Source organism: Sorex fumeus, unplaced genomic scaffold (genome assembly GCF_029834395.1).
Source record: "Sorex fumeus unplaced genomic scaffold, SorFum_2.1 ptg000030l, whole genome shotgun sequence".
In the NCBI taxonomy this organism is placed as follows: domain Eukaryota; kingdom Metazoa; phylum Chordata; class Mammalia; order Eulipotyphla; family Soricidae; genus Sorex; species Sorex fumeus.
Window position 1 is genome coordinate 21737929 of NW_026606087.1, and position 26022 is coordinate 21763950.

General features: G+C 53.0%; 1 protein-coding gene across 2 annotated transcripts in view; it reads right to left on the reverse strand.

Annotated features, from left to right (window-relative positions):
- Positions 1–3293: 3293 nt before the first annotated feature.
- TENM4 (teneurin transmembrane protein 4) overlaps positions 3294–26022 on the reverse strand; it is a 371175-nt gene continuing 348446 nt past the window's right edge. For both annotated transcript variants that reach the window (XM_056115823.1, XM_056115822.1), the window contains 4 exons: positions 25113–25409; positions 21814–23428; positions 5753–5895; positions 3294–4142 (listed from right to left, as the gene is read on the reverse strand). In XM_056115823.1, coding sequence (XP_055971798.1) covers positions 3384–4142; positions 5753–5895; positions 21814–23428; positions 25113–25409 — 2814 coding nt within the window. In that variant the 3' untranslated portion in view covers positions 3294–3383. The remainder of the gene's footprint in view (positions 4143–5752; positions 5896–21813; positions 23429–25112; positions 25410–26022) is intronic.

Genomic DNA, 26022 nt, shown 5'->3' on the forward strand with positions numbered 1-26022 from the left:
GCTGGTTTGGCGAAGTTACAGGATCCAGTTTCTGTCCCTTGAGCAAATGAGTCGCTCGAGGGACTTTGCTGCTTTTGAAGGTCAAGGAAAGGGCCCTAATGCACAGGTGTTTGTATGTTTTCAAATTCCCTCTCCTCCAAAAAAGACACAGACCTGTTTCTAAACTTGAGTGCATTGGGGGCCTTCCGGGCTGGGCTTCGAGTCCTGGCAAGCCCCACCCAGCATGGGGTGGGGATGGGCTATCCTGGGTGCCCCCCCCCCCATAATGGCTCAGGAGGAGTGGACAGTGTGTTAAATTTGGAATGTGTCACACCCCAACGCCCAGGGCGGCTGTGGCCTGGCCACTCCGCCCTCCTGGGGACCAGGGCTGGCTGCCCCTGCAGACCCCACACCCCAGCCCTGCTCCACACACGGCAGGCCTGGCCATGCATCCACAGTGGGGGGCCTGAAAAGTCCCCGCCGGAAAGGTCCCCCCTCCATCTTTCTTTGAAACCCCCCCCAAACAACTCTGGTTTCTCGTCACGTGGAGAAGGCTCCTGGTTGTGCTTGCTTTCTGTCTGGTTCGCCTCACTCTCGACCCCACCCCGGGGCCTCCGCCATCCTGCCGACGCCAACACTGACCCTGCACTGGCACCTCGTGGGGTCCAGCCCACTCCCCCGCTCCCTGGCTCTCCTAGGAGACTCACCTCACCTGGGGGTGGGGTGCAGCTGGGAGCTGGGGTTTTCCTCGGGCTCCTCATCCTGCATCAAACCACATCTGGCTGGGCTGGGGGTGAAGAAACGTCACCCCTCATTAGTGGGGGGGCCCCCAAAAAGTCCTTCTTGAGGTGGTAGAGAATGGACAGAATGAGGGGCGCTGGGGGGGGGGGCGGAGTGAGGAAGCAGAACCTTCCCGAGCGAGTGACGCCTTTGTGCAGGTCTGACGTGGTGCAGAGCGGAGCGGGGGACGGGCCTTCCGGGAGGGGCTGCCCAAGCCACGGGGCTCCTGTCTCGACCCCCTGACTTCCTTTGCCGTTGTTTTGGGGCCACACCCCGTGATGCTCTGCAGTTACTCCTGGCAGTGCTCAAGGGACCATATGGACTGACAGGGGTCGAACCCAGGTTGGCCGCATGCAAAGCAAACGTCCTGTCACTCGGGCCCGGCTGCTACTTCCCTTATGGTGTTAGCTGGCTGTGGCCAAGGACAGGCTGAGGGCGGCCTCGAGCCCCTCACTAGCACAGACGAAGCTCGGGGACCAGCGGCCAAGCTGTCTCTCTCTCTTGCCTCCCTCCTGCAACCTTGGGGAGCTGGGGCAGCCTGGTGTGGGGCACCCAGGAGAAAGACACGGCCTTGAGGAAAGGGGTGTTTCTGGTCTTTAAAAGCCCACACTGAGGGGGAGCATGGGGGATGTGTGGCCGGTGGAGAGTGGATCCTTTGGTGGTGGCCATCCCTGACCCCTAAGGACGGTGCCCTGCAGGGAGGGGCAGGGGCCAGGATGGTCCAGACAGCTTTGTCCCAGGGCCCTTGAGAGCAAATATGCCAGGAGGCATTGAGTCTATTTTGGATCAGAAATAACCAACCCAACCCAACGTGTGTCTAGGCCAGACTGTGCTGACCCCTGGAGTCCCGTATGCTGGTGGGGCCCAAGAGGCAGGCAGTGACCCAGCGTGACCCAGTGAGCTTTGTGGTGGGTTTTCTTGAGGGGGGGGTGGTGGGAGACCAGAAGAGCACTTAGCAAAACGCATCCTTGCACCCCAAGTGAGGATGTAAAGGCGTGACCCCCACACTCCGGGCTGCCTCCGTGGGCCAGGCCGAGCCCCCCGGCCCGCACGTACCTTCTGTGGCAGGCAGGAAAAGCCCTTCCCGGGCTCAGGGACTCGCGCCGTTTTCTGAAGACTGAATAAGGCTATAAAGGTGCCATGAGCTTATCGGTCCAACAAGGTTTCCACGGGGAAGAGCTCAGACTCAGAATTCATTTTCCACACTTAATGTAAATGAAACCCATAAAAGTCCCGTTTTCCAAAGAGCCCCGCTGAAAGGGGCGCCCCTGGCTGCCGGCTGGTAGGAGCTGGTTCTCCCGAGGCCTCCTGGGCGCCAGGCCCCCCCGAGCTGGCCGGCTGCGGGATCCAGCCGGGCCAGGCCCCACGCACACTCTCTCTCCCGTTCTCCTTACGATTTCCCCGGAACCACCGTGGCGGCTTCTCGGGGGGGGGGGGGGGGGGAACGTCCTGGGAGAAAAACCCCTGAAAGCCTGTCTGGCTGCACAGCCGCGTGGAAGCAGGCAGCAGCGGGTCCTCGGGATGGAGTGGACGATGGGCAGCCCGGACCTTCCTCTCTCTGGAGGGCTTCCCAGGGTGAAGGCCGCTTGTCCCCACACCCCCACTCCACTCAGTGCTGGCAAGAGAAGCGCCCCCCCACCCCCGGAAGGGACCGTGCCCCGCCCGGGGCAACGGGGGAGAAGGCGGGCACGCAGGGGCGACCCCTCCCCGACGGAGGGCTGGTTGTGTGCTGCTGGTTCTCACTTGGATGTGAGCGTGGGCAGGGGAGAGGAGGCGAGGAAGAGGAAACGTCGCGGAGGATGGGGGCGCACAGACGGCTCGGGAGGGCGGGGGGCGTGTGACCTGTCAGCGGGCCGGGAGCAGGGACCTGGGCGACGCTTGCCCAGCAGGGGTGGGCACGTGGGGACAAAGACGTGGGATTCACAGATGGACGGGAGGTGGAGGGGAACCACTTAGCATCAGAGATGAACCCGGGCTTGGTCCTAAAAGACGGAGCCGGGGGGCAGTTCAGGGAACAAAAGACGGCGGAGCCCGGGGGGGCACACACACAGCCCAGGAGCTCGGCTGGCTGGCTGGCTGGTCGGGCAGACCCTCCTCCAGAGCCCGGCCCGGCCCCAGCCTGGACCGAGCCCTCGCTCCTGTCCGCCCCCACGGAGGGCAGGCCACAGCAGACAAGTCCACACAGACACTTGCGTCTCACATCACACTGGGGAGCGGGGTGGGCAGCCCGGGAGGACCCCCCGGAGGAGGGGGGGAGGACAAGGAAGAACTTCCAGGGCTTGAAAGGGCACAAAAGACAAGGGCGTTTCCTTGCGCTCACACTAAGGGGGTGGGAGGGGGGAAAATCCCTTCTGTTCTTTGCAAAAATCGTGTGAAGGACAAATCTGTGTTTTGTTTCTTAAAAAAAAAAAAAACCCAAAGAGATGCCGCATCTGTCACAATGCCACAGTATCTTTTTTTTTTTTGTCTCGTTTTGTTTTCTGCACTTTTTTTTTTTAAAAAAAAAGAGAGACTAGACTCTGTTCTCTTTCTCCTCCTCCCCTTCCTTTGAAAGGACGGCACAGCTGCGGCCGCCCGCTGGAGCAGCCGTCTTTGGCAAGGAGCCCGGGCGGGGCACCGCGCTGTCACCTCCTGCCCATCTCGCTCTGTCTCATGAAGTGGATGTTGTTGGCGCTGTCGGCCAGCTCCGGGTACTGCTCCACCGAGAGGACGAAGAAGCCGTCGTAGCCCTGCACGCGCCCGGTGCTCAGCGCCTGCTGCCGCTCCGCCTCGGTCCAGGCCCGCAGGCCCTCCTCTCCCTCCCGCAGTCTCTGCTGCTCGCGGGCCCAGGCCTGGCGCAGGGCCCGCTGCCGTGCCAGCTCCAGCACCCGCGCCTTCTCCTCGTCCAGCGTCGTCCCGTAGCGCGTGTTCAGGCGCAGGGCCCCGTACTGGAGCTGGACGTCCGTGTAGCGTCTAGTCCTGCCCCCGAGCACGGTGTTGATCTGGGACACGGTGACGTTGACCCCGTTCTCCAGGGTCCGCCGCCCCCCGCTGAGGCCCAGGATGGCCAGGTCGCCCTCCGAGGGCCCCGGCTTCACGAAGTAGTGCGTGTCCACGCCGTCGATGGTGAAGTGCAGGCTCTCCAGGTAGTGGGCGTTGTTCAGCACGGCGGCCACCCGGCGCCCGTCCTCGTTGGCCACGCTGATGATGTCCGTGGCCACCCGGCCGTCCTTCAGGGCGAACTTGACGCCCTTGCCGAAGACGGAGCCGCCCGACGCGAACATCCTGGTCTCGGGGGCCTGCTGGCAGCTGGGGATGGTGGAGCCGTAGAGCTGGTCGAAGCGCTCCAGGGTCACGAAGGCCTTCAGCTGCTTCTGCACTTCGCACTGCACCCCGAGAGTGGCCTGGGGGGCAGAGGGGAGAGAGAGAGGGAGGAGGTGAGATGGAGGGGGAGGGACCCCGAGGGTGGAAGCTTCAGTGACTCCTCTCTCTCTCTCTCTCTCTCTCTCTCTCTCTCTCTCTCTCTCTCTCTCTCTCATGCACACACAAGCGCGCGCGCACACACACACACACACACACACATGACCCCGCACCCATTCAGCTCTGGGCCCCGGGCCGTCACACCTCCTTCATCCCCCGCCCTGGCCTTGCACTCTGCAGGCAGCTAGGAGCAGACTCCCGCAAAGGCCCTCCTCTGGGCCGGGAGAGAACCTTCTTCTCCTTGCTGTGTGTCTGGGTGAGCAGGTATGATGACAGAGAACTTCCGTCAGAGCTGGTGACAGGCCGTCCAGAGAATGGGCCGTGAGGGTCACACCTGAGCCCAAACATTCCCGCCCAGGATCTCCACACTTCACCCCAGAGACTGTCAACGGGCGGGCGGGGGACTGTGCCCTCCCTTGGAAGGAAGAGACGGCTCAGAGGGCAGCTCTGAGGCCACAGTCACACACACGCCTGCTCCCTCTGGGCACCCGGGGCTGCTCCTGGGCCCAGGACAAGGGAGGTGGAGCCTGAGGCTGGCGAGGAGATAAGACCCCACACCCAGCCCCTCAGCGGCCGGAGGATGAGGAGGGTGAGCTGGCAGCACCTGCCAGAGGATGCACAGAAATGCTCAGCGAGTCTCGCAGTCAGTCGCGGTGTGGTCCACAGGGGGTAGGGGGGCCTGACTGCCACAGGCTTTCTCTCCAGGTGCTCCCCGGGGGTCCCTGCCCTTGGCAGGCTGGGGACAGGCTGGGCCTCCTCTCCCCCATCCCGTCCCGTCCCTTTCCAGGCTGGTGGCAGGGCCTTATCAGTCACGCGGGGAAATGGCTTTACAAACAGGCCCGTCGGCTGCTCACTGAAATTAAGTCCTCTTTATAATTAATAGAACCCTGTCTGTGAACAATTATTTCCTCGAGTTTCACCAAAGCTGGAGTGCTCAACAACAAAGATCTCAGATGCTTGCCAAGGGCAGAAATCAATAATTCATTGACAGGCGAGGTTGGCAAACAGGCCCTCGGAGGGGCTCTGCGGGTGGAGGCGGGACCCGGGCGTTGGGGGGGGGGGGTGAGGGGGAGCTCGGGAGGCGGGTGTGGAGTGGCCGAGCATCCCAGGGAAAGCAAACAGGAGGACGTCAGGGTGGGAGGGCGACGGAGGCGGGTGGGTGCAGAGGGCCAGGGCTTGATGATCAGAGAGCGTTCCCCCCACCCCCCAACCCTGCTTGCCACTTTCCTGAGGTGGGCGATCCCAGGAAAGCCCCTCTCGGCGTTCCAGCCCCCTCCTCTGCAAACCTCACTTGCTCTGCTCGGGCCCTCCGCCCCCCCAGACTGGGGGCTTCAGACAAAGAGCAGCAGACGAGGAGCCCCTTCTTGGTGCTGCCCCCTGTGAGGGGAGGGTAGGTGCCAAGCTTGCATGGCAGCCGGGCTTTCCTGAGAGTGGGCAGGGCGGGGAGGGGGGGAACATCCCTGGGGGCCGGCGGGGAGCGGGGGGAACATCCCTGAGGGCTGGGGGGGGGGGGTTGGCCCGCGTGCAAGATTACCTTGCTGTTGTCCCATTCCTGCGTCTTCATCTGAGTGTGGATAAGCTCGTAGGATGGCTCCATGGCATCCGTGTCGGGCTTGGGGTAGCCGGGAATCACGTTGTACAGCTGGAACCCGAAGGTGAGCAGCCAGCTGTTGACATCTGGGTGGAGAGAGGCAGAGGCCCTGCGGTGAGTGGGTGGGGCCGACTGGAGGTGGCCTGGACCATGATGAGGTGGGATGCTCAGTTCCTTCCCTGTCCTCCAGGAACCCCCTCCTGCAGGGCTTATTCCCCTCTGGCCCCCCCCCCCACCTGAAGGGTCCCCTTGGGGCTTCTGGCCCCCTTTCTTCTGCCGCCCGTGGGACCCCCACAGAGAGACCCCTCCACGCCTGCCCCCCGCGTGACCGGGAAGCGCCCTCAGAGGGTGCCCCCACCCCGCACGAGAAAAACAGCTTCCCCAGAGATGATTCATTTAAGAAGGAAACTCAGAGTAGGGAAAGGGGTACACGTGAGGAGTTTTCAGTACCTGTACTGCAAACCACAGTGCCCCAGAGGAGAGAAAGGGCAGGGCTGGTGGTGGGGCGGAGGAAGTGTCTGCCATAGAGATAGGCTTGGGGGGTCAGTCTGGAGGAGGGGGGAAATGGGGACGCTGGTGGTGGGAAATATACACTGGTGAAGGGACGGGTGTTGGAACACTGTATGACTTGACTGAAACCCAATAATCTCATGGTCACTGTCACTGTCCTCCCGTTGCTCATTGATTTGCTCGAGCGGACCCTGTAACGTCTCCATTGTGACAATTGTTACTGTGTTTGGCATATCGAATACGTCACGGGGAGTTTGCCAGGCTTTGCCGTGCGGGCGAGATACTCTCGGTAGCTTGCCGGGCTCTCCGAGAGGGGCGGAGGAATGGAACTCAATGGAAAAAAAAGAAGGAAACTCAGGGAGACAGTGCTCGGGATGGGGTTCTGGATGGCTTGTGACAATTGTTACTGTGTTTGGCACTAATACGTCACGGTGAGCTTGCCAGGCTTTGCCATGCGGGCGAGATACTCTCGGTAGCTTGCCGGGCTCTCCAATAGGGGCGGAGGAATTGAACTCAATAAAAAAAAAAAGGAAACTCAGGGAGACAGTGCTCGGGATGGGGTTCTGGATGGGGCAGGAGGCAGCTAAGGTGCCATCGTAGCTGGCAGCCAGGGTCTGTGATGGGAAGGTGGAGTGGCCCTTAGCCCAGCGACTCTGTGTCAGTGCCCAGGCCACTTGGAGCCTTCTTTTTTAATTTTGTTGTTGTTGTTTTGGGACCACACCTGGCAGTGCTCCTGACCCTGCACTCAGGAATCACTTCTGGTGGGCTTGGGGGGACCATCCGGGATGCCGGGGATCGAACCCGGGATAGCCATGTGCAAGGCTATCACCCAACTCTGGGCCTTTTTGAAGGGGACAGAGCGGCCAGGAGGGGTGATTCAGGGACCAGTCCTGGCGGGACTGTTTCCCCAACCCTCAGTGGGCTCCCCAGGGACGAGAGTGACCTCTGGCTCCACAGCTGTGTCCCGTTCCTCGCATGTCCCAGCTAAATCCGGGGGGGGAGGTGGGGGCTTTGGGGTCAGGTACCCCATCTCTCTCTTGGGTGCCTCCAATGGTGCTGAGCTGAAGGCCGTGGGGAGGGAGCCTTGACATCAGGTTGCCCTTGGAGAAGAATCAGAGACAGGAAGGACAGGCAAGGCAAGACCAAACACAGCTCAGGTCTGTCTCCCTGCGAGACACACCACGTCCGGCCATCTCGGGCCGCCACCTCCTTCCTCCTCTGTACACGGGGCTCCATCAGGAAGGAGCATGTTGTCGAAACAGCGTGACTGTTTCGGGGCGGCTATTATCTGTTTGGGCAGCAACTGTTTTGAGTTTGTTGCATCAAATACTGGATCTTGGAAGGGAGGTCCTGTTTGATGGTGCCTCGCTTGATTTTAAAATAATTATTTCAAAAGTGATATGCTCTTTCACTACAATGGGGAACTAATTATGGTCTTATTTCAAGCCAAAACTTGACATACTTTTTATTAAAAATTACCATGAGGGGGCTGGAGCAATAGCACAGCGGGTAGGGTGTTTGCCTTGCACACGGCCGACCTGGGTTCGATTCCCAGCATCCTATATGGTCCCCTGAGCACGGCCAGGACTGATTCCTGAGTGCAGAACCCGGAGTTACCCCTGTGCATTGCCAGATGTCACGGTCACGGTCCTCCCGGTGTTCATCGATTTGCTCGAGCGGGCCCAGTAACGTCTCCATTGGAGACTTTTTTTTTTGTGTTTGGCATATCGAATACATCACGGGTGGCTTGCCAGGCTCTGCCGTGCGGGCGAGATACTCTCGGTAGCTTGCCGGGCTCTCCGAGAGGGGCAGAGGAATCGAACTGGGGTCGGCCATGTTGGCTGCGTGCAAGGCAAATGCCCTACCGCTGTGCTATTGCTCCAGTGGCCCCCCCCCAAAAAATTACCATAAACCTAAAGATAAATTTTACATTTTTTCTTTGCAGAGAATTTATGTTTTAATTTTTGCATTTAATTTTTTGCTTAAAGAAATAAGAATAATTTTACAAAGAAAAAAATGACTATTAATTGGTGCAATGCCAAAGACCAAACCCATGGCCCACTACAGGCAAGACCTGGGCTTCTTCTTTGGTATAAACTGAAGGCTAGTGGGTGAAATGCTAGGGACTGGAGAGATGGTACAGCGGGCAGGGCACTCGCCTAACATGCGGCGACCCTGGTTTGGTCCCCGTCATTCCATATGGTCCCTTGCACCCACCAGGAGGGATCCCTGAGCACCACTGGGTGTGGCCCCCAAACAACCTCTCCCCGCCAACAATGGAAGGCTAGTGGGCCCTGCATTGTGGTGGCCCTGCTCCTCCAGCAGTCTGGACAGTCTCCTCCTTCAGGCAAGTACTCGGCTTTGGACGCTGTCCAGCTACTGCTCACGGATCTAGCAATCCACCTGCTGGGATACTGATCTACTGGCCCACGGAACTTTTATGTGCATGAAACCAAACAGTCCCTTGCTTTATTCTCCTGACTGCTATGGCCTGGTGCTCCCCATCTCTCTCCAAGCCTGTCTCAAGGCACTCCTGGCTCTCAGTGCCCAGGTCAGATCTGAGCTACGTACGAGGTTATCTGTGTTTCTCCCGTCTGGGGCCTCCACTCCCTCTTGGGTAATCTGGGTGCTCGGGCTGACTTCTGTCTAGCTCCATTCCTCCAGGAACCTCTGATTCTATGAATCTTGGCAGATGGTTCTTTGGGAAATTAAAACAGAACAAAGGGGAGAAAAAAACTTGACAAAACCATTTTGCCTGAGGCTGAGAGCTTGCATCTGAATTTGTAGTTGCAAAGGAAAGCTTCTAGGAGGGAGCCAGGCAAACTTCCTGGGGCCGGGCCTTGGGTGGAAGTGAGGGAAGTTGGGAAACTTTCCCACTGTGCCTTTAGGAAAAAAAGAAAAATATATTTATTCATGGTTTTTCCTATCGGGGCTGGAGCGATAGCACAGCGGGTAGGGCGTTTGCCTTGTGTTAGGTCCCTAGGGACCCTGAGGGAGATTCCAGAGTTAAAACTCTATAAATTAGTAACTCTCCCTTTCCTGTCCTCCTTATCTGTTACCTCCCTTAAGAACTCTTCCCTTATCCACCTCCGGAATGCAGGGCTGAGAATCAGAGGAAGCAAGGTGATAACCAAATGTCCAAGTTACCTGATGCCCACTAGTCACAATGCCTATGTACGTAAATGCTGATCTTGAATCTATAGGCTAAGGAGTGATGTACTTCTACATGGATTGGTTAAGAAAGCATATGTTGTTACAAATCTATTGGCTATGAAATGCGCGGGCTTTGCTGTAACGGCCAGTGAAGGCCTATATAAGATCCCCTTTGAAGAAGTTCGGGGTCTTGCCTCACCTAACTGACCTGCGTGTCTGTGTAGGCGGCTTGACCCTGGCTAGCCAGTCTTACAATAAACCTTGCTTGCTGTTTGCAGTCTCTGGAGTTTCTTTGTCGTTAAAGGGAGATCACGATCCGTGCCCTAACATTTGGAGGCCCCAGCGAGATCTCCCGACGGCAAACGGGCCCAGAGAGCGGGTTTTGAAAAGGCCTTAAAAAAAAAAAAAAAAATTTCTGGGGAATATTCCGTCTGTTCTGTGGGGGGACAGTGTCCCCTTCTGGACCGCGGCAGGGAAGTAGCTAACCCTGTGAGGACTTGGGGGGACATAGGGTTTCCTCGGGTCCTCGTCTGTCTGTTCTGGAGGCCTCGTCTGTTCTGGACCGCGGCAGGGAAGTGGCCAACCCTGACTGGGAGGACTTGGGGGGACATAGGGTTTCCTCGGGTCCTCGTCTGTCTGTTCTGGAGGCCTCATCTGTTCTGGAAAATCCGGCGCCGGGAGAAGACCTGGAAGAACTAAACCCTCCGGAGGTGAAAATCACGTGCACGCCCTTTGGGCATATTCGGGAGTCCCAGGGTGACTGGTGAGTGTGGTGCGCACCCGTGTGAGAGAGTGGACCGGTCCGAGCGAGTGCAGGAGTGTGATCTGTGCGTGTGTCCTTAGTGTGTGTATTTGTCTTATTATCCTTCTCTTAGTTCTGTTTATTGAGATTGTTTAATATGGGTCAGAATCAATCGACCCCCAAAGCTTTAATTCTTGATCACTTCTCTGAGATCCACAGGAAAGCTCAGAATCTGGGCTTGATGATCAAGAAAGGTAAGTCTGACAATTACTGTTCATCAGAATGGCCTTCCTTTGGTGTGGATTGGCCCCCAGGAGGTTCCTTCTCTCCAAACCTTGTGGCTCGGATAAAGGAGGCAATCTGTGGAAGATCTGCTGTGAAGGTATGCTCCCTTGGAAATCTCTAGGGGGACTGGGGGAGGAATGTGATAACCTCTGTGTGAATGTGTGTGTGTCTGAGCACCCTGATAGGTCCTCCTATCGGGCGTGATTTTGTAGCTCCACGACCTGGCACTCTTAAAGTCCCTCTAAAGTCACGGAGCTCGAGTGGGCTGCCTGAGATTCCATGGAGAACATACGGTCAATGGTGGCACTGGCATAGTTGCCAGTCGCAAGTCACAATGCTGAACCACTAAGGCTAAGTTCTCCTCCGGCCAGGCAAGCATCTGAATGGTCTCTGCAAAGAGGCACCCCTCCTTTGTCTGTCTCACGTCACCGTCCACTATGGGAGGAATGGGAGGAGAGCCCACTAGTGAGAAGATCCTGGTAAACTAAGGCAGATCAATTTCTAGTTAGAAATCCCTTTCTTAAGCATTCTAACCAGCAGAATCAGCTAGAGGTCAATTCAAATGCTAATGGAGGCAGTCAGCAGGTTTAGCCCTAGGCAAAGTGAAGCAGAGAAAAAAAAAGGTAAAAAGACAGACAAGAAGTTTGTGGAAGAAAGTGTCAGCAGGGAACATTGGAATATGTGGCAAGCTAAGAAAGGCAGAACTTTTCTCTTCTCCCCTTAATAGGCTTCTTGGAAACCCATGGCACTCTAGGTATGGCTCCACATGTGCAAGCCATGGTTGTGTGGACGCTCGGGAGGCAGGACCCAGGGATTCCTAGGGTGACTCAGAAATCTCTAAAGGAGACATCCTTTAAAGAGAGATTTTTCTGATGGGCTGGCATGCAGTTGTGGTCGTGTCCGTGCTCTCTCTAGAACCACAACACTAGAAACTATTAGGAGGAGAGCTTGCTAAGGAATTATCCTACCCTAGATTTTTCTTTTCCCTCCCTTTCATAGGTTATTGCTGACACTTAGGAGATATGGGAAATTCTACATCAGTACCTAAATATTCTCCTTTGGGTTGCTCGTTAAAACACCGGAAGAGCTTCCAAGTAGATGGTTTAGATAAGGGGTATCTTGTTGACCTCTGTAATACCACGTGGCCTGAGTGTAAGTTAGAATATTGGGAAGGATATACAGTGAATGGCAGTTTGCATTACCAGATCATTCTGCAGTCAGATCTTCATAGGTAACAAAAGAAATAGGATTATCAAAGCAGAGGAGGCAGGAAAATGCAAGATCATGATACTAGCTCCCTGCCTCAGATTTAGCCTTGGCCAAAATATGGTAACATCTTTGTCATAGTTTATTTTGCCGGCTTATATCAACAAAAGCGCTTTCTTGACCCATTTTTAACAAGCGGGAGACTGGGAAATGGGGAGCAGAGTTCCCAATCAGCGATAAGGTTTCTTCGCCCTGGGGACAGTCCCTTCCTTTCTCAGTCCATCAGTTTCTCCCTGCCATTTTTTTGAAGGGTCAGATTGATCGATCAACTACAGATATGTGCACATGTATGTGTGGTGTTTTAGTCAGTTCATTGTCTTGTTTGTCTGTCTGTCTGTCTGTGTCTGTCTATCTGTCTCTCTATGTGAAACGCTAGAGTGTTGGGACCAGGCTGAAATCAGAAGTAGAAATTCTAGAGAAGTCAGTGATATGCAACTCAGTGATTTAAGGAATGCAGTTGTTTTTGGAACTTGCTAGACAAGGTGGTTTAAAGGAAGATTTCTTATCAGAAGTTTGAGCCTACAGAGAAAGCAGAATTCTCAATCTTGATTTCTTATTAGAAGAACGTTAATGATTATGTGATTAACAGTTGAAATCCTTTTGAACTTAAGAATCTTGTACTATCTAGAAGAGCTATGGAACTAGAGCCTGAAACTTAAGTGAAATAAGAGTTCAGAGAAAGCAAGACCTTATCTTATCAGCCTCAGCTAACTTTAATGAAAAATTAGGCCGCTTTTACAAACTACAGAGGTACAGAAGCCATTAAAATGAAGTTTCCTTATTTTCCTAAACAGTGGCAATTTATAGGATAACAATTGGATCTGTCCATTCTCCCTTGACACAAGGAGCTAAGGATTATCATGTTACACCCATCACAGTGCTCCTGAGTCACTTCCATTCCTTTGTTTTTCTATAACCACTTCTCTATGCTCTCCTCCCCAACCAGTTAATCAGCTTTCACCCTAGTCAGAATCTGTTATTTTGTAAGACCAGATCCTTCCAGGACATTGAACTTGTATTGTAAATTGTGAGTCGATCTGCTAAGAATCTGTCCTAGAAGAATGTCCTGACTAGTTTGGATGAGGTTAAACATTTTTCCCTTTCAAACTGCCTTCAGTAAATAATTTCAGTATACTGCAAGAGGCAGCTTCCCTTATCTCACAGAGCAGATCTCAGGTGCTAGCCAGGCCTGATCTTTAGGACATAGATTCCCAGCTCTAGCCAGGCTAGTCTTTGGGATGCAAAGCTCAGATACTTGTCTTTGGGAAAGGTTTCAGTTTGGTTTTATATCTTCTTTTCGGAGGCCAAAATTACTGGCCTGCAGATGTACGAGAGTGAATGGAGAGAGGATTGGAATAAACTGCAACTAAGATCAAGCAACCTGGCCATAAGATTTCCTTCCTTTTCTTGCCCATCTCCATCTACCTCCCTGGAGTGGGGGAAACTACCGAACGCGGGCGGTGGGAAAGATAGATTGTTGCCATCCTTTTTGTGCTCACACAGCAATTCAAATATTTTCTTATGCTGATATCAAAGTTTGGTAAAAAAAAAAAAAAATCCAAAGGGCTTTTTCTGTGTCTGAAAGCATGTTTGTATTTTTGTGGAATTGTTAAAAGTGTCTGGTATAGAGAGCTCATGATTTTAAATAATTAAGGTACAAGAACTATTGAAATTAAGCCAAAGAAAGTTTTATCATGTTCTATAAAAATTGATTGTTTATAGGTCTTTTGCTGTTATGTTAATGAACATAATTGTATCTGGATTGGATTAGAATATTTGACATAGAAGGAGTTAAAATGACACATGAAAACAGGTTCAAAAAGTAATGGTTTAGTTTAAACATGAGTTTCTAGAGTTATAAAATTGGTTGCAAAGTTTGTCCTACCAGTGCTCTATATGATCTCTGAGACTCTTGGTTAACTAAAATTTCTAGAACTACTAAGAGTTATAAAATGGGTTCACCTCAGATGTCAGCCTTCTGTAATAGTTTCTGAGAATGGAGAATTGCATGGAAAATGTGGGAAATTTTACTAACTATCAGCCTGTCTATTGCTTAAAAGTGCATGCTATTATTTTGATAATTTTATTTCATGCCAAGCTTTGTCTCCAGATATCAACCTAGTCCTGACCTGAGAACTTTGTACCTAAATGTGAAATGCTTTCTGTTTCATGATAATCTATGAGTGTTTTAATCTTTTTGTATTTGTGTTTTCCTGTAAATCAGAATTTTAAGATGTCTCCTGGTTAATTTCTAATGTAAAGTGATCTTTTGCCCAGTGAATATACCTTGTAAGAGCTTTAATTGTGAGCATTTTAAAGGCTTTTTGAATATCTATAGAACTGATCTAATGCTTCTGAAATAGCAATGCAGAGTACAGCTTTGTCATGTTAAGTGAGATGGTTGGTAACTTGTGTCTAAATTTGGGAGATCACATTGTACATTGTACTACTATAGATGTATGTCATAAATCAGAAAGATAATGGATGGAGATATCATCAGTGGAGAAAAAAGGAAAGGAATTCTGTTAAAGTGAAGTTGATTTTAAATGAATGAAAGTTACAGAATGTATGTAAAGGAATGTGTAGAAGGTTTGAGGTTGTTTTAAAGAAAAGGAACTGATCAAATTGTTTTGTTGTAAGAAACTCTTTAAATCACATGCAGAATTGTTCTAGTACCTTTTTGTAAGATCTACGGGAAAGACACTGGACGGATTATCTGGACTCCTGTTATAGTGCTCTTAAGATAATTGAATTTTTCAAAAGTTGCAGGACATCAAGGGTTTTTGACATGGGGTTAAATGAATTAGACATGTTAAACTGTACACTGGACTCCTGGTACAGTGCTCTTATTAATGGGAAGTTAAAGTTTTTCCATGTGGGATTGAAAAACATGTTAAACGGTATGCTTTATGTCTACAGATTTTAGCTTCTCTGACTAGGACCCACAGCAAATGGGTGTATTACATCTCTGTGAGTAAAGTGAAATGCTTGCTTTTCTCTTCTTTTGTACCTTCAGTATGTTTTTTGATGTTTCATGGCACTATGTTGGTTTGCATAAATCCAGATAAGTCTTTCCTCTCTGTAATAGGGTCTACCCCTCATGCAGACAGGAAAAACCAACTATGGGACCCCAAAGCCCTCTTTCAGGGAACAGTCAGGGGATCTGTCTAAATGACAGGAGCAGGGATTTAACGGGTACTGTTTCAAGTAGCCTACAAACCTCAGGGCGACCCTACAGGCAGGCCAGCTCAAGGAAAGACCGGAAATCATCACTGCTATGGAGAATGAGGAATCCAGGACTCTGCAATGACTATCTCAGTCTGGGCCTACTCTCAGCGTCAAGGAAAAACCTGGAAATCAGGATTTCTCCCAGCCCTGAAGAAGGGATGGGATGGACTCCTTTCTGCCAGGACATCTCTGTGGAAAATGAGGCCCGAAGGCTCGAGGCCATCCAGTTCGTCGTGGGACATCTTCTGGCCAGGCCTGGGTAGCTCTGACGTGCCAAATCAGATTAATGCCACTATTGGTGTGTCTCCTGTCTTTAGCCGATCCCCAGGACTTCTCAGTAAATAATGGGGTATCCCAAATGGAGAGTTCTCTAATCTTACTGTGTTTATGCAAAAGAACAAGCTAGATTTGTTAAGCTATCTTGCAAAGTTTTAAAATGAAGGTGGAGAGAAATGAATGCTGTCACTAGTTCGATCAGAGCTTTACTAGGGTGAAGCTCATCCCAAAGTGCAGAATTGATTTCCCCCAGTCTGTGAATTGGCCAAAGTGTCAAGAAAGGGCATCTAAACTGGTTAAGTTAGAATGGATTAATAGCTCGTTCTAAAATACTGTGAATTTTCTTTCTATACTTTCTGTATTGCATCTCATTTTCTGTGAACAGTCATTTGAGAGAACAAGGATGTTAACAGCTCTTAATTTTTGTTGCATCATGGGATTAACACCAGAGAATGTTTCCTCTAAGCAAGAATGCTCTGCAGAAGAGGAACGACGGACATTGGAGGTTTCCAAAAGGAAGATGATGGATGATTTACCAACAAGGAAAGTTGCTAACTCCTGGACCAATGCAGTGGAATATTATTAAAGGGACTCAATAGCAAGTAAGGTAGAAGTAACTCAGAACTGTGCTTTCTGTGCCATTAATGAACCTAGTGGAAATCTTGATCCTTCTCTCCTAACACCTGTTCAGCATCAAGGAACTTAGAGGAGGATCGCAGCTTGGCTTTATGCAAATGATCAAATGCTCATATGTTCAAGGTATAAATATCTGTTGGTTCTTATTGATAGCTTCAGTGTATGGGCAGAAGCTTTTCCAATCTGCACTGAGAAAGCCAGAGAATGGCTTGGTGTTTCTGTGTCCAGTAGAAAAATCTGGACACAGGAAGTCATTTTTCTATCAGCCAAACCTGTGGGTAGAGAACTCTGTCCTTACTGGGTCAGAAAGGAACTTCTACTCCTCCAGGGTCTAACCATTTCAAAGTGATATCCCTCAGTCTAATCGAACTGATCTTTTCTTTCAGATAACTTCAGGAACCCAACCAATTCATTGCTAAGGGCCACTAAAAAGCTGAGGTAGCATGAGATTTCACCCCTTGTGTAGGCAGGGCCAGCGCCCCATTGTCAGCATGAAGCAGCTCCAGAAGATGGACCTTCTGCCATTCTCCCTTAAAGATTCAAGGTGGTGGAATCTCTGGGGCGGGGGGGGGGGGGGGGCAATAGGATATAGGCAGGTAGATAGGGAAGGCCCCCTCCCAAGGCAATGAAGAATGGGGATTTATGTGTGGTGTTGGGAGAAAAATGCTGCTACTCTATACTGATCACACAGGGATGGTCTGAGACTTCACGGCCAAGCTCGGGGAGGGCCTTGAACAACGTCGGAGAGAAAGGGAGGCCTGGGAGAATTGGTTTGAGTCTTGAAAATCCTCCTAATTCTGGGTAACAATACTGGACCCTGCCCACTGAGGAAATTACTCCTCTGTATGAAGAGCCCACTGAGGAAGATTCCTCAATATGAAGTAGAGAAAGGGAGGAATGTTAGGTCCCTAGGGACCCTGAGGGAGATTCCAGAGTTAAAACTCTATAAATTAGTAACTCTCCCTTTCCTGTCCTCCTTATCTGTTACCTCCCTTAAGAACTCTTCCCTTATCCACCTCCGGAATGCAGGGCTGAGAATCAGAGGAAGCAAGGTGATAACCAAATGTCCAAGTTACCTGATGCCCACTAGTCACAATGCCTATGTACGTAAATGCTGATCTTGAATCTATAGGCTAAGGAGTGATGTACTTCTACATGGATTGGTTAAGAAAGCATATGTTGTTACAAATCTATTGGCTATGAAATGCGCGGGCTTTGCTGTAACGGCCAGTGAAGGCCTATATAAGATCCCCTTTGAAGAAGTTCGGGGTCTTGCCTCACCTAACTGACCTGCGTGTCTGTGTAGGCGGCTTGACCCTGGCTAGCCAGTCTTACAATAAACCTTGCTTGCTGTTTGCAGTCTCTGGAGTTTCTTTGTCGTTAAAGGGAGATCACGATCCGTGCCCTAACACCTTGCACACGGACAACCTGGGTTGGATTCTTCCATCCCTCTCGGTGAGTCCGGCAAGCTACTGAGAATATCCCGCCCGCACAGCAGAGCCTGGCAAGCTCCCCGTGGCGTATTCGATGTGCCAAAAACAGTAAGGACAAGTCTCACAATGGAGACCTTACTGGTGCCCGCTCGAGCAAATCGATGAACAATGGGAGGACAGTGCTACAGTGGACAGTGCTTCCTATAGAGCTTTGCTAAGAGTGAAGAATGTTCCTCTTTTTTCTTAGGCGATCAGGGGTAGGATCTGCCCTCCAGCAAGAAAAGATCTTTCACACCTCCCTCCACCCTGACTTCGGTGTGGGGGTCTGGACCCACCCTGGAAGGGTTCTTTGGCGGGCGCACAGCCCTGTGCTTTATAAAGAGACTCTGGATCCAAGAACGGGAGTGTGAGCCTGAGTTCTCAGCTCAGCCATTTGCCGGCCTGTTTCTCTCCACACTGGCCCTCACTTTACTTCTCTGGGCGGGGGTGTGTGTGTTCCTCTGAGCCTCGCCTTCCCAGCTACAGGCTGGATGAATGACAGTGAATGAGAGAGACAGTGAGTGACGGTGACAGTAAATTGTAGTGAGCAATAGTGTGCGACAGTGGGTCATAATGACTAATAGTGGGGAGCAGTGAGACATAGTGACAGTGAACAGCGGCAAGTGACAGTGAATAATAGTGAATAATACTGAGTGATAGTGATAGCGGGTGATAGTGTATAGTAATAGTGAATTATAGTGAGTGACAATGACAGTAATAGTGAATAGTAAATAATAGTGAGAGATAGTAAGGGTGAGTGATGTTGAATACGAGTGAATAATAACGAGTGATTGTAGGATAACACGGTTTTGTCCTTCCTAGTAGTTTAGGTATATTGGGTTGCTCCCATCGCAGTGCTCCCATTCCTCTGTGTTTATCTGTAACTTCTTTCTTTGTGCCCCTTTGACTTGTAAATAAATGTTTTTCTCTTCTCCCTAAGTCCTTTGCATAGTTTATTCAGAGCAATGAATGTCCTTTTTGTACGGACACAAGAAGACAGTATGCTTTTGTTATGTGACTCTCAGTGATATTTTCCTCCTGGGCATTTTTCTCACCTCAGCCTCAGCTGCCCTTACTTCCTAGCGCCCCCAAAAGCAGGGTCCTGAGGAGGGACTGGATGGAACCAGGGCAAGCGGTAAGCTATGTGCTACCCAGGCATCAAGATGGGCCTGGCCAAAGCGCCATAATGCTTAAACTATAAGTTAAGAGCTTGGTCATGGACAAATGCTGTCATGATCCAAAAAGTACTAACTAGATTTGGACCCTGCTAGGGTTAAGAATGATGAATCTGGCCTGAGCGCTATAGTCTGAGTCTGTGGCAAGATGTTCCCAGGAGAGCTGCCCTACAAGCCTCAATGTTATCTCTTACTGTGTCCACAAAGTTCTATCTTACTGTGTCCACACAAAAATACTAGTATTAAGATGTTGATAGAGTTATTGGGCTAAGGAAAAGAGAAAAACACCGTAAGGGGTATTTTGCTCTTGGGCAATCAGGAAGGGCTTTGGAATACCTCTTCAGTGGTATTCCCTTTGAATCTGGTGGACCCTCGGGAAGGGCTTTCTTATGTTGATTTTACTACCTGACTGGGTGCAGTGTCAGCCCAGAGTGCTGGGGAGTTGGAGAGAAGAGAGAGCTGGAGAGAGAGAGAGAAAGCAGGACAGTATGATGGACAGCAGAGAGGCTAGCAAGGGGGACAGAGAAAGAAGAATGTGAAGAATACAGGAGCAGGCATGTGGAGAGAGAGAGAGAGAGAGAGAGAGAGAGAGAGAGCGCCCAGGCTGCGAGATGGAGTGCGGAGAGATCAGTGGGAGAGTCTGAGGGAGAAGGGATGAGGAGCAGTGTGGAGACTAGAATGGGAGGCTCAGGGAGACTGGGGCAGGCGCGTGGGAAGAATGGAATAAACGGCATCTGATCCATCAACCGGCTTGGCCCTTGTATCGTCTACCGCCAGCCCCATGGCTTGGGCCGCCCCGGCTGGGTAAGCATCCCGGGGACCCCCCCCCGAACCCAGGCAGCTAGGGGAAGAATCATCAGGGGCTCCCCCGGCTGCCTCTAAAAGGGTTTATACAAGTGATAGTGAATAATAGTGAGTGATGGTGAGCTATAGTGAGAGACAGTGAGCAAGAGTGAGTGACAGTGAGCAGGAGTGGGTGATAGTGAGAGATAGTGAACCCGTGGTGTCTGTGCCTTGCAAACAGTTCTTCTGCCTTCCCGCTCTTCTGGGGGTGGGGGAATACTCATGAGCTTGTGGGTGAGTCCTCTCTGGCTCTGGGTTGCAGCTGGGCTCATGCAATGCAGCTGTGTGGTTTATCTCCCCAGCCAAGCAGCTGGGTCAGGGTTGGCACGCGCCCCAGGGCTGCTGACATAGTCTGTTTAGAGAGTATCTCATCTCGGGACTCTGGGGAAAAAGGGGGGATAAGATACTTTTTTTTTTTAATGGGGAATGAAGAGTTTCAAGGAGTTCTTCTGGGAGCCCAGGTGTTCAGCGAGTGTCGTGATCACCCACTGCCCAGGTAGTGCTTGGTCCATGGTGCTTGTTTCATAGATCCTGGTGGGCCCTTTCTGCCACCCCCACTTTCCTTTCAGTGCCAGGGAGCAAACCCCAAGACCTCACATAAGTCAGGTGTTCTGCCACTGAGCCACATCCCTGACCTCCTTGCTTTAGTTTTTTTTTTTTTTTATATTTTCAGAGCCTTCTAGGGGTGAGTTAGTGGGGACTCCCAAGCAGTGCTCAGGAGGCCCGGGTGGTGGTGGAGGGGCCTCCCAGTGCTCTGGGTCAGCCACTGCTGCCCTCGCTTGGCTGAACGACTGAATGCTTGCTCAGATTCCCACTTCTCCCCCACTGCTGAACTTCCCAGCTCCACTTATTTTATTTCGCTTGGTTGCTCTAGGGTTTAGACTAGACGTATTCAACATATCAGACGAGAGGTTTTGAGCAGAGCAGGACACTGGAATTCAGGGATGTTTACAGTGATTTTTTTTTAGCCTGTCATAACTTAAAAGTGGGGTCTACTTGGGGTTGGAGCGATAGCACAGCGGGTAGGGCGTTTGCCTTGCACATGGCCGCCCCGGGTATAATTCCCAGCATCCCAGATGATCCCCCGAGCACTGCCAGGAGTAATTCCTGAGTGCAGAGTCAGGAGTAACCCCTGTGCAACGCCGGGAGTGACCCAAAAAAGCAAAAAAAAAAGTGGGGGCTCCTTTCCCTGGTCATATGTCGCCTATGTGAGTTTTCTATTCTGGTATCCCAAATAAGAGCCTGCAATCCCCTCCATGACCCCCAACTTTCTGGGGGCTCATAGCTGGTCTTTTCTCTGGGCTGGAAACTCCCCAATACACTTTCAACCACTGGGATATAAGGGATTCATGGGACGAACAGGTTGAGGAATAGCAGGCGAATCCAGCCACAGTTCCCCTGACTGCTGGGATCCTCTGTGCTTCTCGTGAGTCGGACAGTGTTATGGGAGTTCAGCAGGATGGGTGGTTTCTGCCAGCATCAGCCTGCCCCGGGCCTTTCTCTGACCTAGGGTTTCTTTAAACACACCTTAGGAAAAAGCTGCTAAGAGAAGGGCAGTATTTCCTGTTATCCTAACCCAGTTTTCTTTCAATTTTTTGTTTTGTTTTGTTTTTGTATTTGGGCCACACTTGTTTAATGCTCAGAGCTTATTCCTGGATCTGTGCTCAGGGATCATTTTTGGGGGCTGGAGCGATAGTCCAGCAGGTAGGGCGTTTGCCTTGCACGCGGCTGACCGGGGTTCGATTGCCAGCATCCCATATGGTCCCCTGAGCAACGCCGGGAGTAGTTCCTGAGTGCAGAGCCAGGAGTAACCCCTGTGCATTGCCGGGTGTGACTGCCCCCCCCAAAAAAAGGGGATCATTTCTGGCTATATTTTTTTTGGGGGGGTATGCAGAGCCTAGGATAAAAACAAGGTGATTTGGATGTATTTAAGGCAATTGCCTTCACCCCTGTCCCATTTCCTGGCCATACTGACTCCAGTTTCCTTTTTTCTTTTTTGGTTTTTGGGCCACACCTGGTGGTACTCAGGGGTAACTCCTGGCTCAGCTCAGGTATCACTCCTGGTAGGGCTTGGCTCAAGGATGCCAGGGATGGAACCTGGGTCCTCCAGGTGCAAGGCATGAGTTCTACTTGCCGGACTATCTCTCCAAGCTAGGGGTTTTTTTTTGGCTTTTGGGACACACCCAGTAGTACTCAGAGTTTACTTTATACTCAGGGATCATTCCTGGTGGGACTCAGCAGGAGCGTATGTGGTCCCAGGGATCAAGCCCAGGTTGTCTGTGAGCGAAGCAAGCGCTCTACCCACTGGACTATCTCTCTGGCCTCAGGGCCCAGTTTTCTGAAGGAAGGCAGTGTGATCAGAGCAGACCAGAGCGACTTAGGCCCTTGCCTGGGCTTCCGGTGAGCCGCGACCCTCACCTGTCATGAAGCACTTGATGTCCTGAGAGTTGCTGATGGGGTTGTTGTTCTTGAACATGTAGAGGTTGAAGGGCACAATGTTGGTGGTACTGAGCCGCTGCCACAGCCCATGGTCCGGGCTGGTCCAGCGTCCGGCCAGCACGTCGTAGTCCCTCCGGCCCATGTGCACCAGCTTGGTGAGCGGGTCGTAGAGGCCCCCGTGGTAGCCGATGACGATCTGGAAGTTGGGGTTCGTGTCCATGTAGATCTCCCCGTAGGCCGTGTACAGGAGCTGCTTGATCATCAGGCCCGTGCCGCTGAAGACGGCCAACGGGGTCCCGATGTTGTCGCAGGCGATGTAGAACTCGTCACTGCTGCTCAACTCCATGGCGAACAGGTGACCCTGCAGGTCGTAGTAGAGGGACGTGATCTCGGAGCTGGAGTGGTTGTAGAGGTGGGTGACCCTGGTGGGGTTGCTCAGGTCGGCGTAGAAGAACTGCAGGTGGTGGCCGTGGCTGCTCTTGCTGGACACGCGGCGGCCCAGGCCGTCGTAGCGGTACCTGACGCTCCAGCCACCCGCGCGGTTGTAGGCGCGCACCAGCAGGCCGGCCGAGCTGTACTGGAAGACGTCGCCGCCGCGCTGCCGCAGGAAGCCGTCCTCGTCCACCTTGTACTGCACGTCGCCCAGCCGCGTGATGCGGTCGCGCAGGTCATAGCGCAGCGGGGTGAGGCGCACGCTGTTGCCGGGGTTGAGCAGGTGCAGGTTCCCGTTGAGGTCGTAGCTGTAGCGCCACAGGGGCTTGTCGTTGATGGAGACGGTCTGCAGCTGCCCGTCCGCGTCGTACTCGTAGGCGTAGCGCGAGGTGTTGGCGTAGGGCCCCACCTTCAGCTCCTTCTTCACCACGCGCCCCATGTTGTCGTACTGGACGGTCATCCAGTACATGAGCGAGCGGAAGATCTCGTACTGCACCTCCTTCATGCGGCCGTAGGCGTCGAAGTGCTTGGTGTGTGTCATCACCGCCGTGGTGATGATCTGGTTGATGTCGTAGTAGATGACGCCGAACTTGCCGAACTGCTCCGTCTTGCCCGACACGTCGTCGTAGCGGTACAGGTCGATGGGCAGCGGGGTCTCGTTGATGACGGCCTGCATGCTGGTCACCCGGAAGCTGTTGTCGTAGTTGTAGTCGAAGCGGGCGTTGACCATGCCCTCCTCGGTGAAGCGGAAGATCTGCCGGTCGATGAGGGGCCCGATCTGCCGGTAGCGGATGGTGCAGGTGAAGCCCTCGTTCTGCAGGTTGACGGTCTTGAGCATGCCCGCCGTCTCGTCGTAGGTGAAGCTCACCTTGGTGGTGTCGTACAGTAGCTCGGCCAGCTTGGCCAGCTTCCCATACCTGTAGCGCACGCTGCGGCCGGTGCCCAGGTAGGCGGTGTGCAGGAGGCGCCCGTCCTCGCTGTAGTCCTGGATGACAGAGGCGTTGCCCTCGGGCGGCCGGTAGATGTTCCGGTAGTAGCCCACGGAGCGGATGGTCTCCAGCGTCTGCCGGGCCACGTTGGGCATGGTCACGGACGAGAGGCGGTCGTTCTTGTCGAACTCAAAGATGTACTGCCGCTGGCTGTGCAGGAGGAGCACCATGGACTGCAGGAGGGAGAGCAGGAGGTGAGTGGAGGCGGGGGGAGGGGAGGCTTGGTCTTAAAGGAGAGGAGAACGAGACCCGGGAAGCTAGGGTGCTTTTCTCCTGAGCAATGCCCAAACCACAGCCTCCCCTGGGCAGTGCCTAATGCTGTCACTGCACCCAGGCATAAGGACTTCTCACAGTCCTGGGGCCTGGCAGGATCTCAGCTCCCGGGCTGCTGTGGACATATGGGCAGCTTCCTGTCCACCCTGGTTTCAAGATAATGGTGGAGGACCTGGGCAATGAAAAGACTGGGAGCACACAGGCTTAAAGCAGGACTTACTAGTCCTTTCCACGTGTGACCCCTTCTTTGCCCAAGACAGTATATTTGTGCGAGAGGGTTTGGGCCACACTCAGCAGTACTCAGGGAATCACTCCTGGTGGGGGTCTCAGTGCTGAAACAGAGTCAGTTGCATGGAAAGCAAATACTTCACTTGCTGTACTATCTATCGGGCACCCCACCTTGAAAATCTACAAGAAATTTCCATGTAACCCCAGGTGAACGGAACAGGCAAGCGAACCAAACATTCACCGATGGTCAGTCACAAACTCATCTAAAACAACTCTTTCCTGGTTCTGTAACCACTTTCAGTTACAGGACCCTGCCTGGGGCGACTCCAGGCTTAGGAAGCTGGCGCCAGTCTCCGGCTTTCTCGCTCCTGACCCCACCTCGAATCAAGGTTCCTCTTTAAACACGGTGCCACTGGGAAACTGGGGACACTGGTGGAGGCCAGTGGGCCCTGGGGAAGATACTGGTGTTGGAACAGCATATGCCTGAAAACTCAATCACTCAATCATCAATATCTCGGTAACTTTGTACTTCGCGATGATTCAATATAAAAAAGAAACTATATATATATATACACACACACAATTATTAAAAAATATATATGTTCTGCTGACTTTTCCCTCAGGTCCTGTCAGACGATGACTGTTCTGAGGAGTCACAGAGCACTAGCACTGGGGCTCAGAGGAGGACAGGTCCTCCCTGGAGTTGCCGGGGCTCCACAAAGCAGCTCCCTGCAGGACCCTTTCTCTCTGGGGCTTCTCTCTATCCACTGGCTGACTTTCGAGGTCTCAGTGCACATGGGCACAGAACCAGATCGAGGTGCTGTCCAGCACGCACGGGGAGACTGACACGGCCAGTGTAGCTCCGGCAGGTGGCAAGGACTGGAGACAGAGCCCGGCTCTGGGCATGATTCTGCAGGTGGCCTGGCAGAGGCATGGGAGGCCTCTGGGCTGTGATCCCAGGGTAGGGAAGCAACTCTGCGTCTCTAATTTCTGGCCTGAGCCAGCAGCAAAGGGGGTTCAGGATGGGGCCTGGGAACCTTTCAGGCCTTGACCTCCCCTCGCAGACCACACACAGGCGCAATCAAGCCAGGCTCTGCCTGGAGCCCATCCTCAGGCCTGCCGGGAAGTTAGTGTCTGGGCCTCCTCCCAGCCTTGGTCCTGGATGGAACGGCCCACTTTCCTGACCCAGGGCCCCCAGGGGCAGCATGAGATAGCTCCATGCCTTTCGGGCCCCAGGGTCCTCTGGGGCAGCAACCTGGATTTTCCCTTTTGGAGTGAGTCAGGACTGGACACGACCTGCTGGGCCCATGGGCTGGGCTGGCTGGGGCTGGGTGCCCCTGCCCGACAGACACCTGCCTTCTCTAGGTATGTGTAGCTCCATATCTTCCCATCGGCGAAGATCTTGGAGGTGATGCGGCCGGCCTGGTCGTACTCCATTCTCTCCGACATGATGCCCCGCTGGATACCTGCAATGTGGCCGCCCGGGGAGTAGGTGACATTGACGCCATTCAGCCGGCTGCTGGGGGACCAGAGGCTGGGCCGGCCCGCCGGGTCGTACAGGATCCGGAGGGTGAACTTGCGGTGGTCGTCGTAGATCTTCTCCGTGCGGGTCACGCGGTCAAAGTCCAGGGACAGGAGGTTCCGGTTGTGAACCTGGGGGTGAGGGAGGGGGAGAAGGTTAACGGGGCGCAGGCCGCCTGTCTCGGGGCTACTGGTGAGAGGTGGCCCGGGGCTCAGGACAGCAAGTGAGGGGCTGGGCCCTGCTACGTGTCAGCACAGTGAGGCATCCTCATCTGTGAGAGGGGAGCAGTGGAGGTGGGGGGGGGAAGGCAGGGGCAGTGCCAGGCCCAGCTGCTGCTCCCGGCAAAGCCACACACACCCCTGCACAAAACAGAGCCAGCACAGGCCCTCCTAGACTGGGCGACTGCACGGGCCCGACATACGGAGGCTTATTGACCGTGTGGAGGGACTGCAGGGGTATGGTGGAAGGAGGATGAAGGGGCTGTGCAGGGATGTGGAAGAGAGGACAAGAGGGCTGTGCAGGGGTGTGGTGGGGAGAGGACGAGGTGGTCATGCAGAGATGTGGTGAGGAGCAGCGAAGGGGGGCGTGCAGGGGTGTGCAGAGAGGAAAAAGGTGTTGTGCAGGGGGTGTGGCAAACAGGATAAGGAGGCTATGCAGGGGTGTGGCAGAGAGAGGAAAGGGGGGTTGTGCAGGGGTGCGGCAGAGAGGATAAGGGGGCTTGCAGGGGTGCGGCAGAGAGGATAA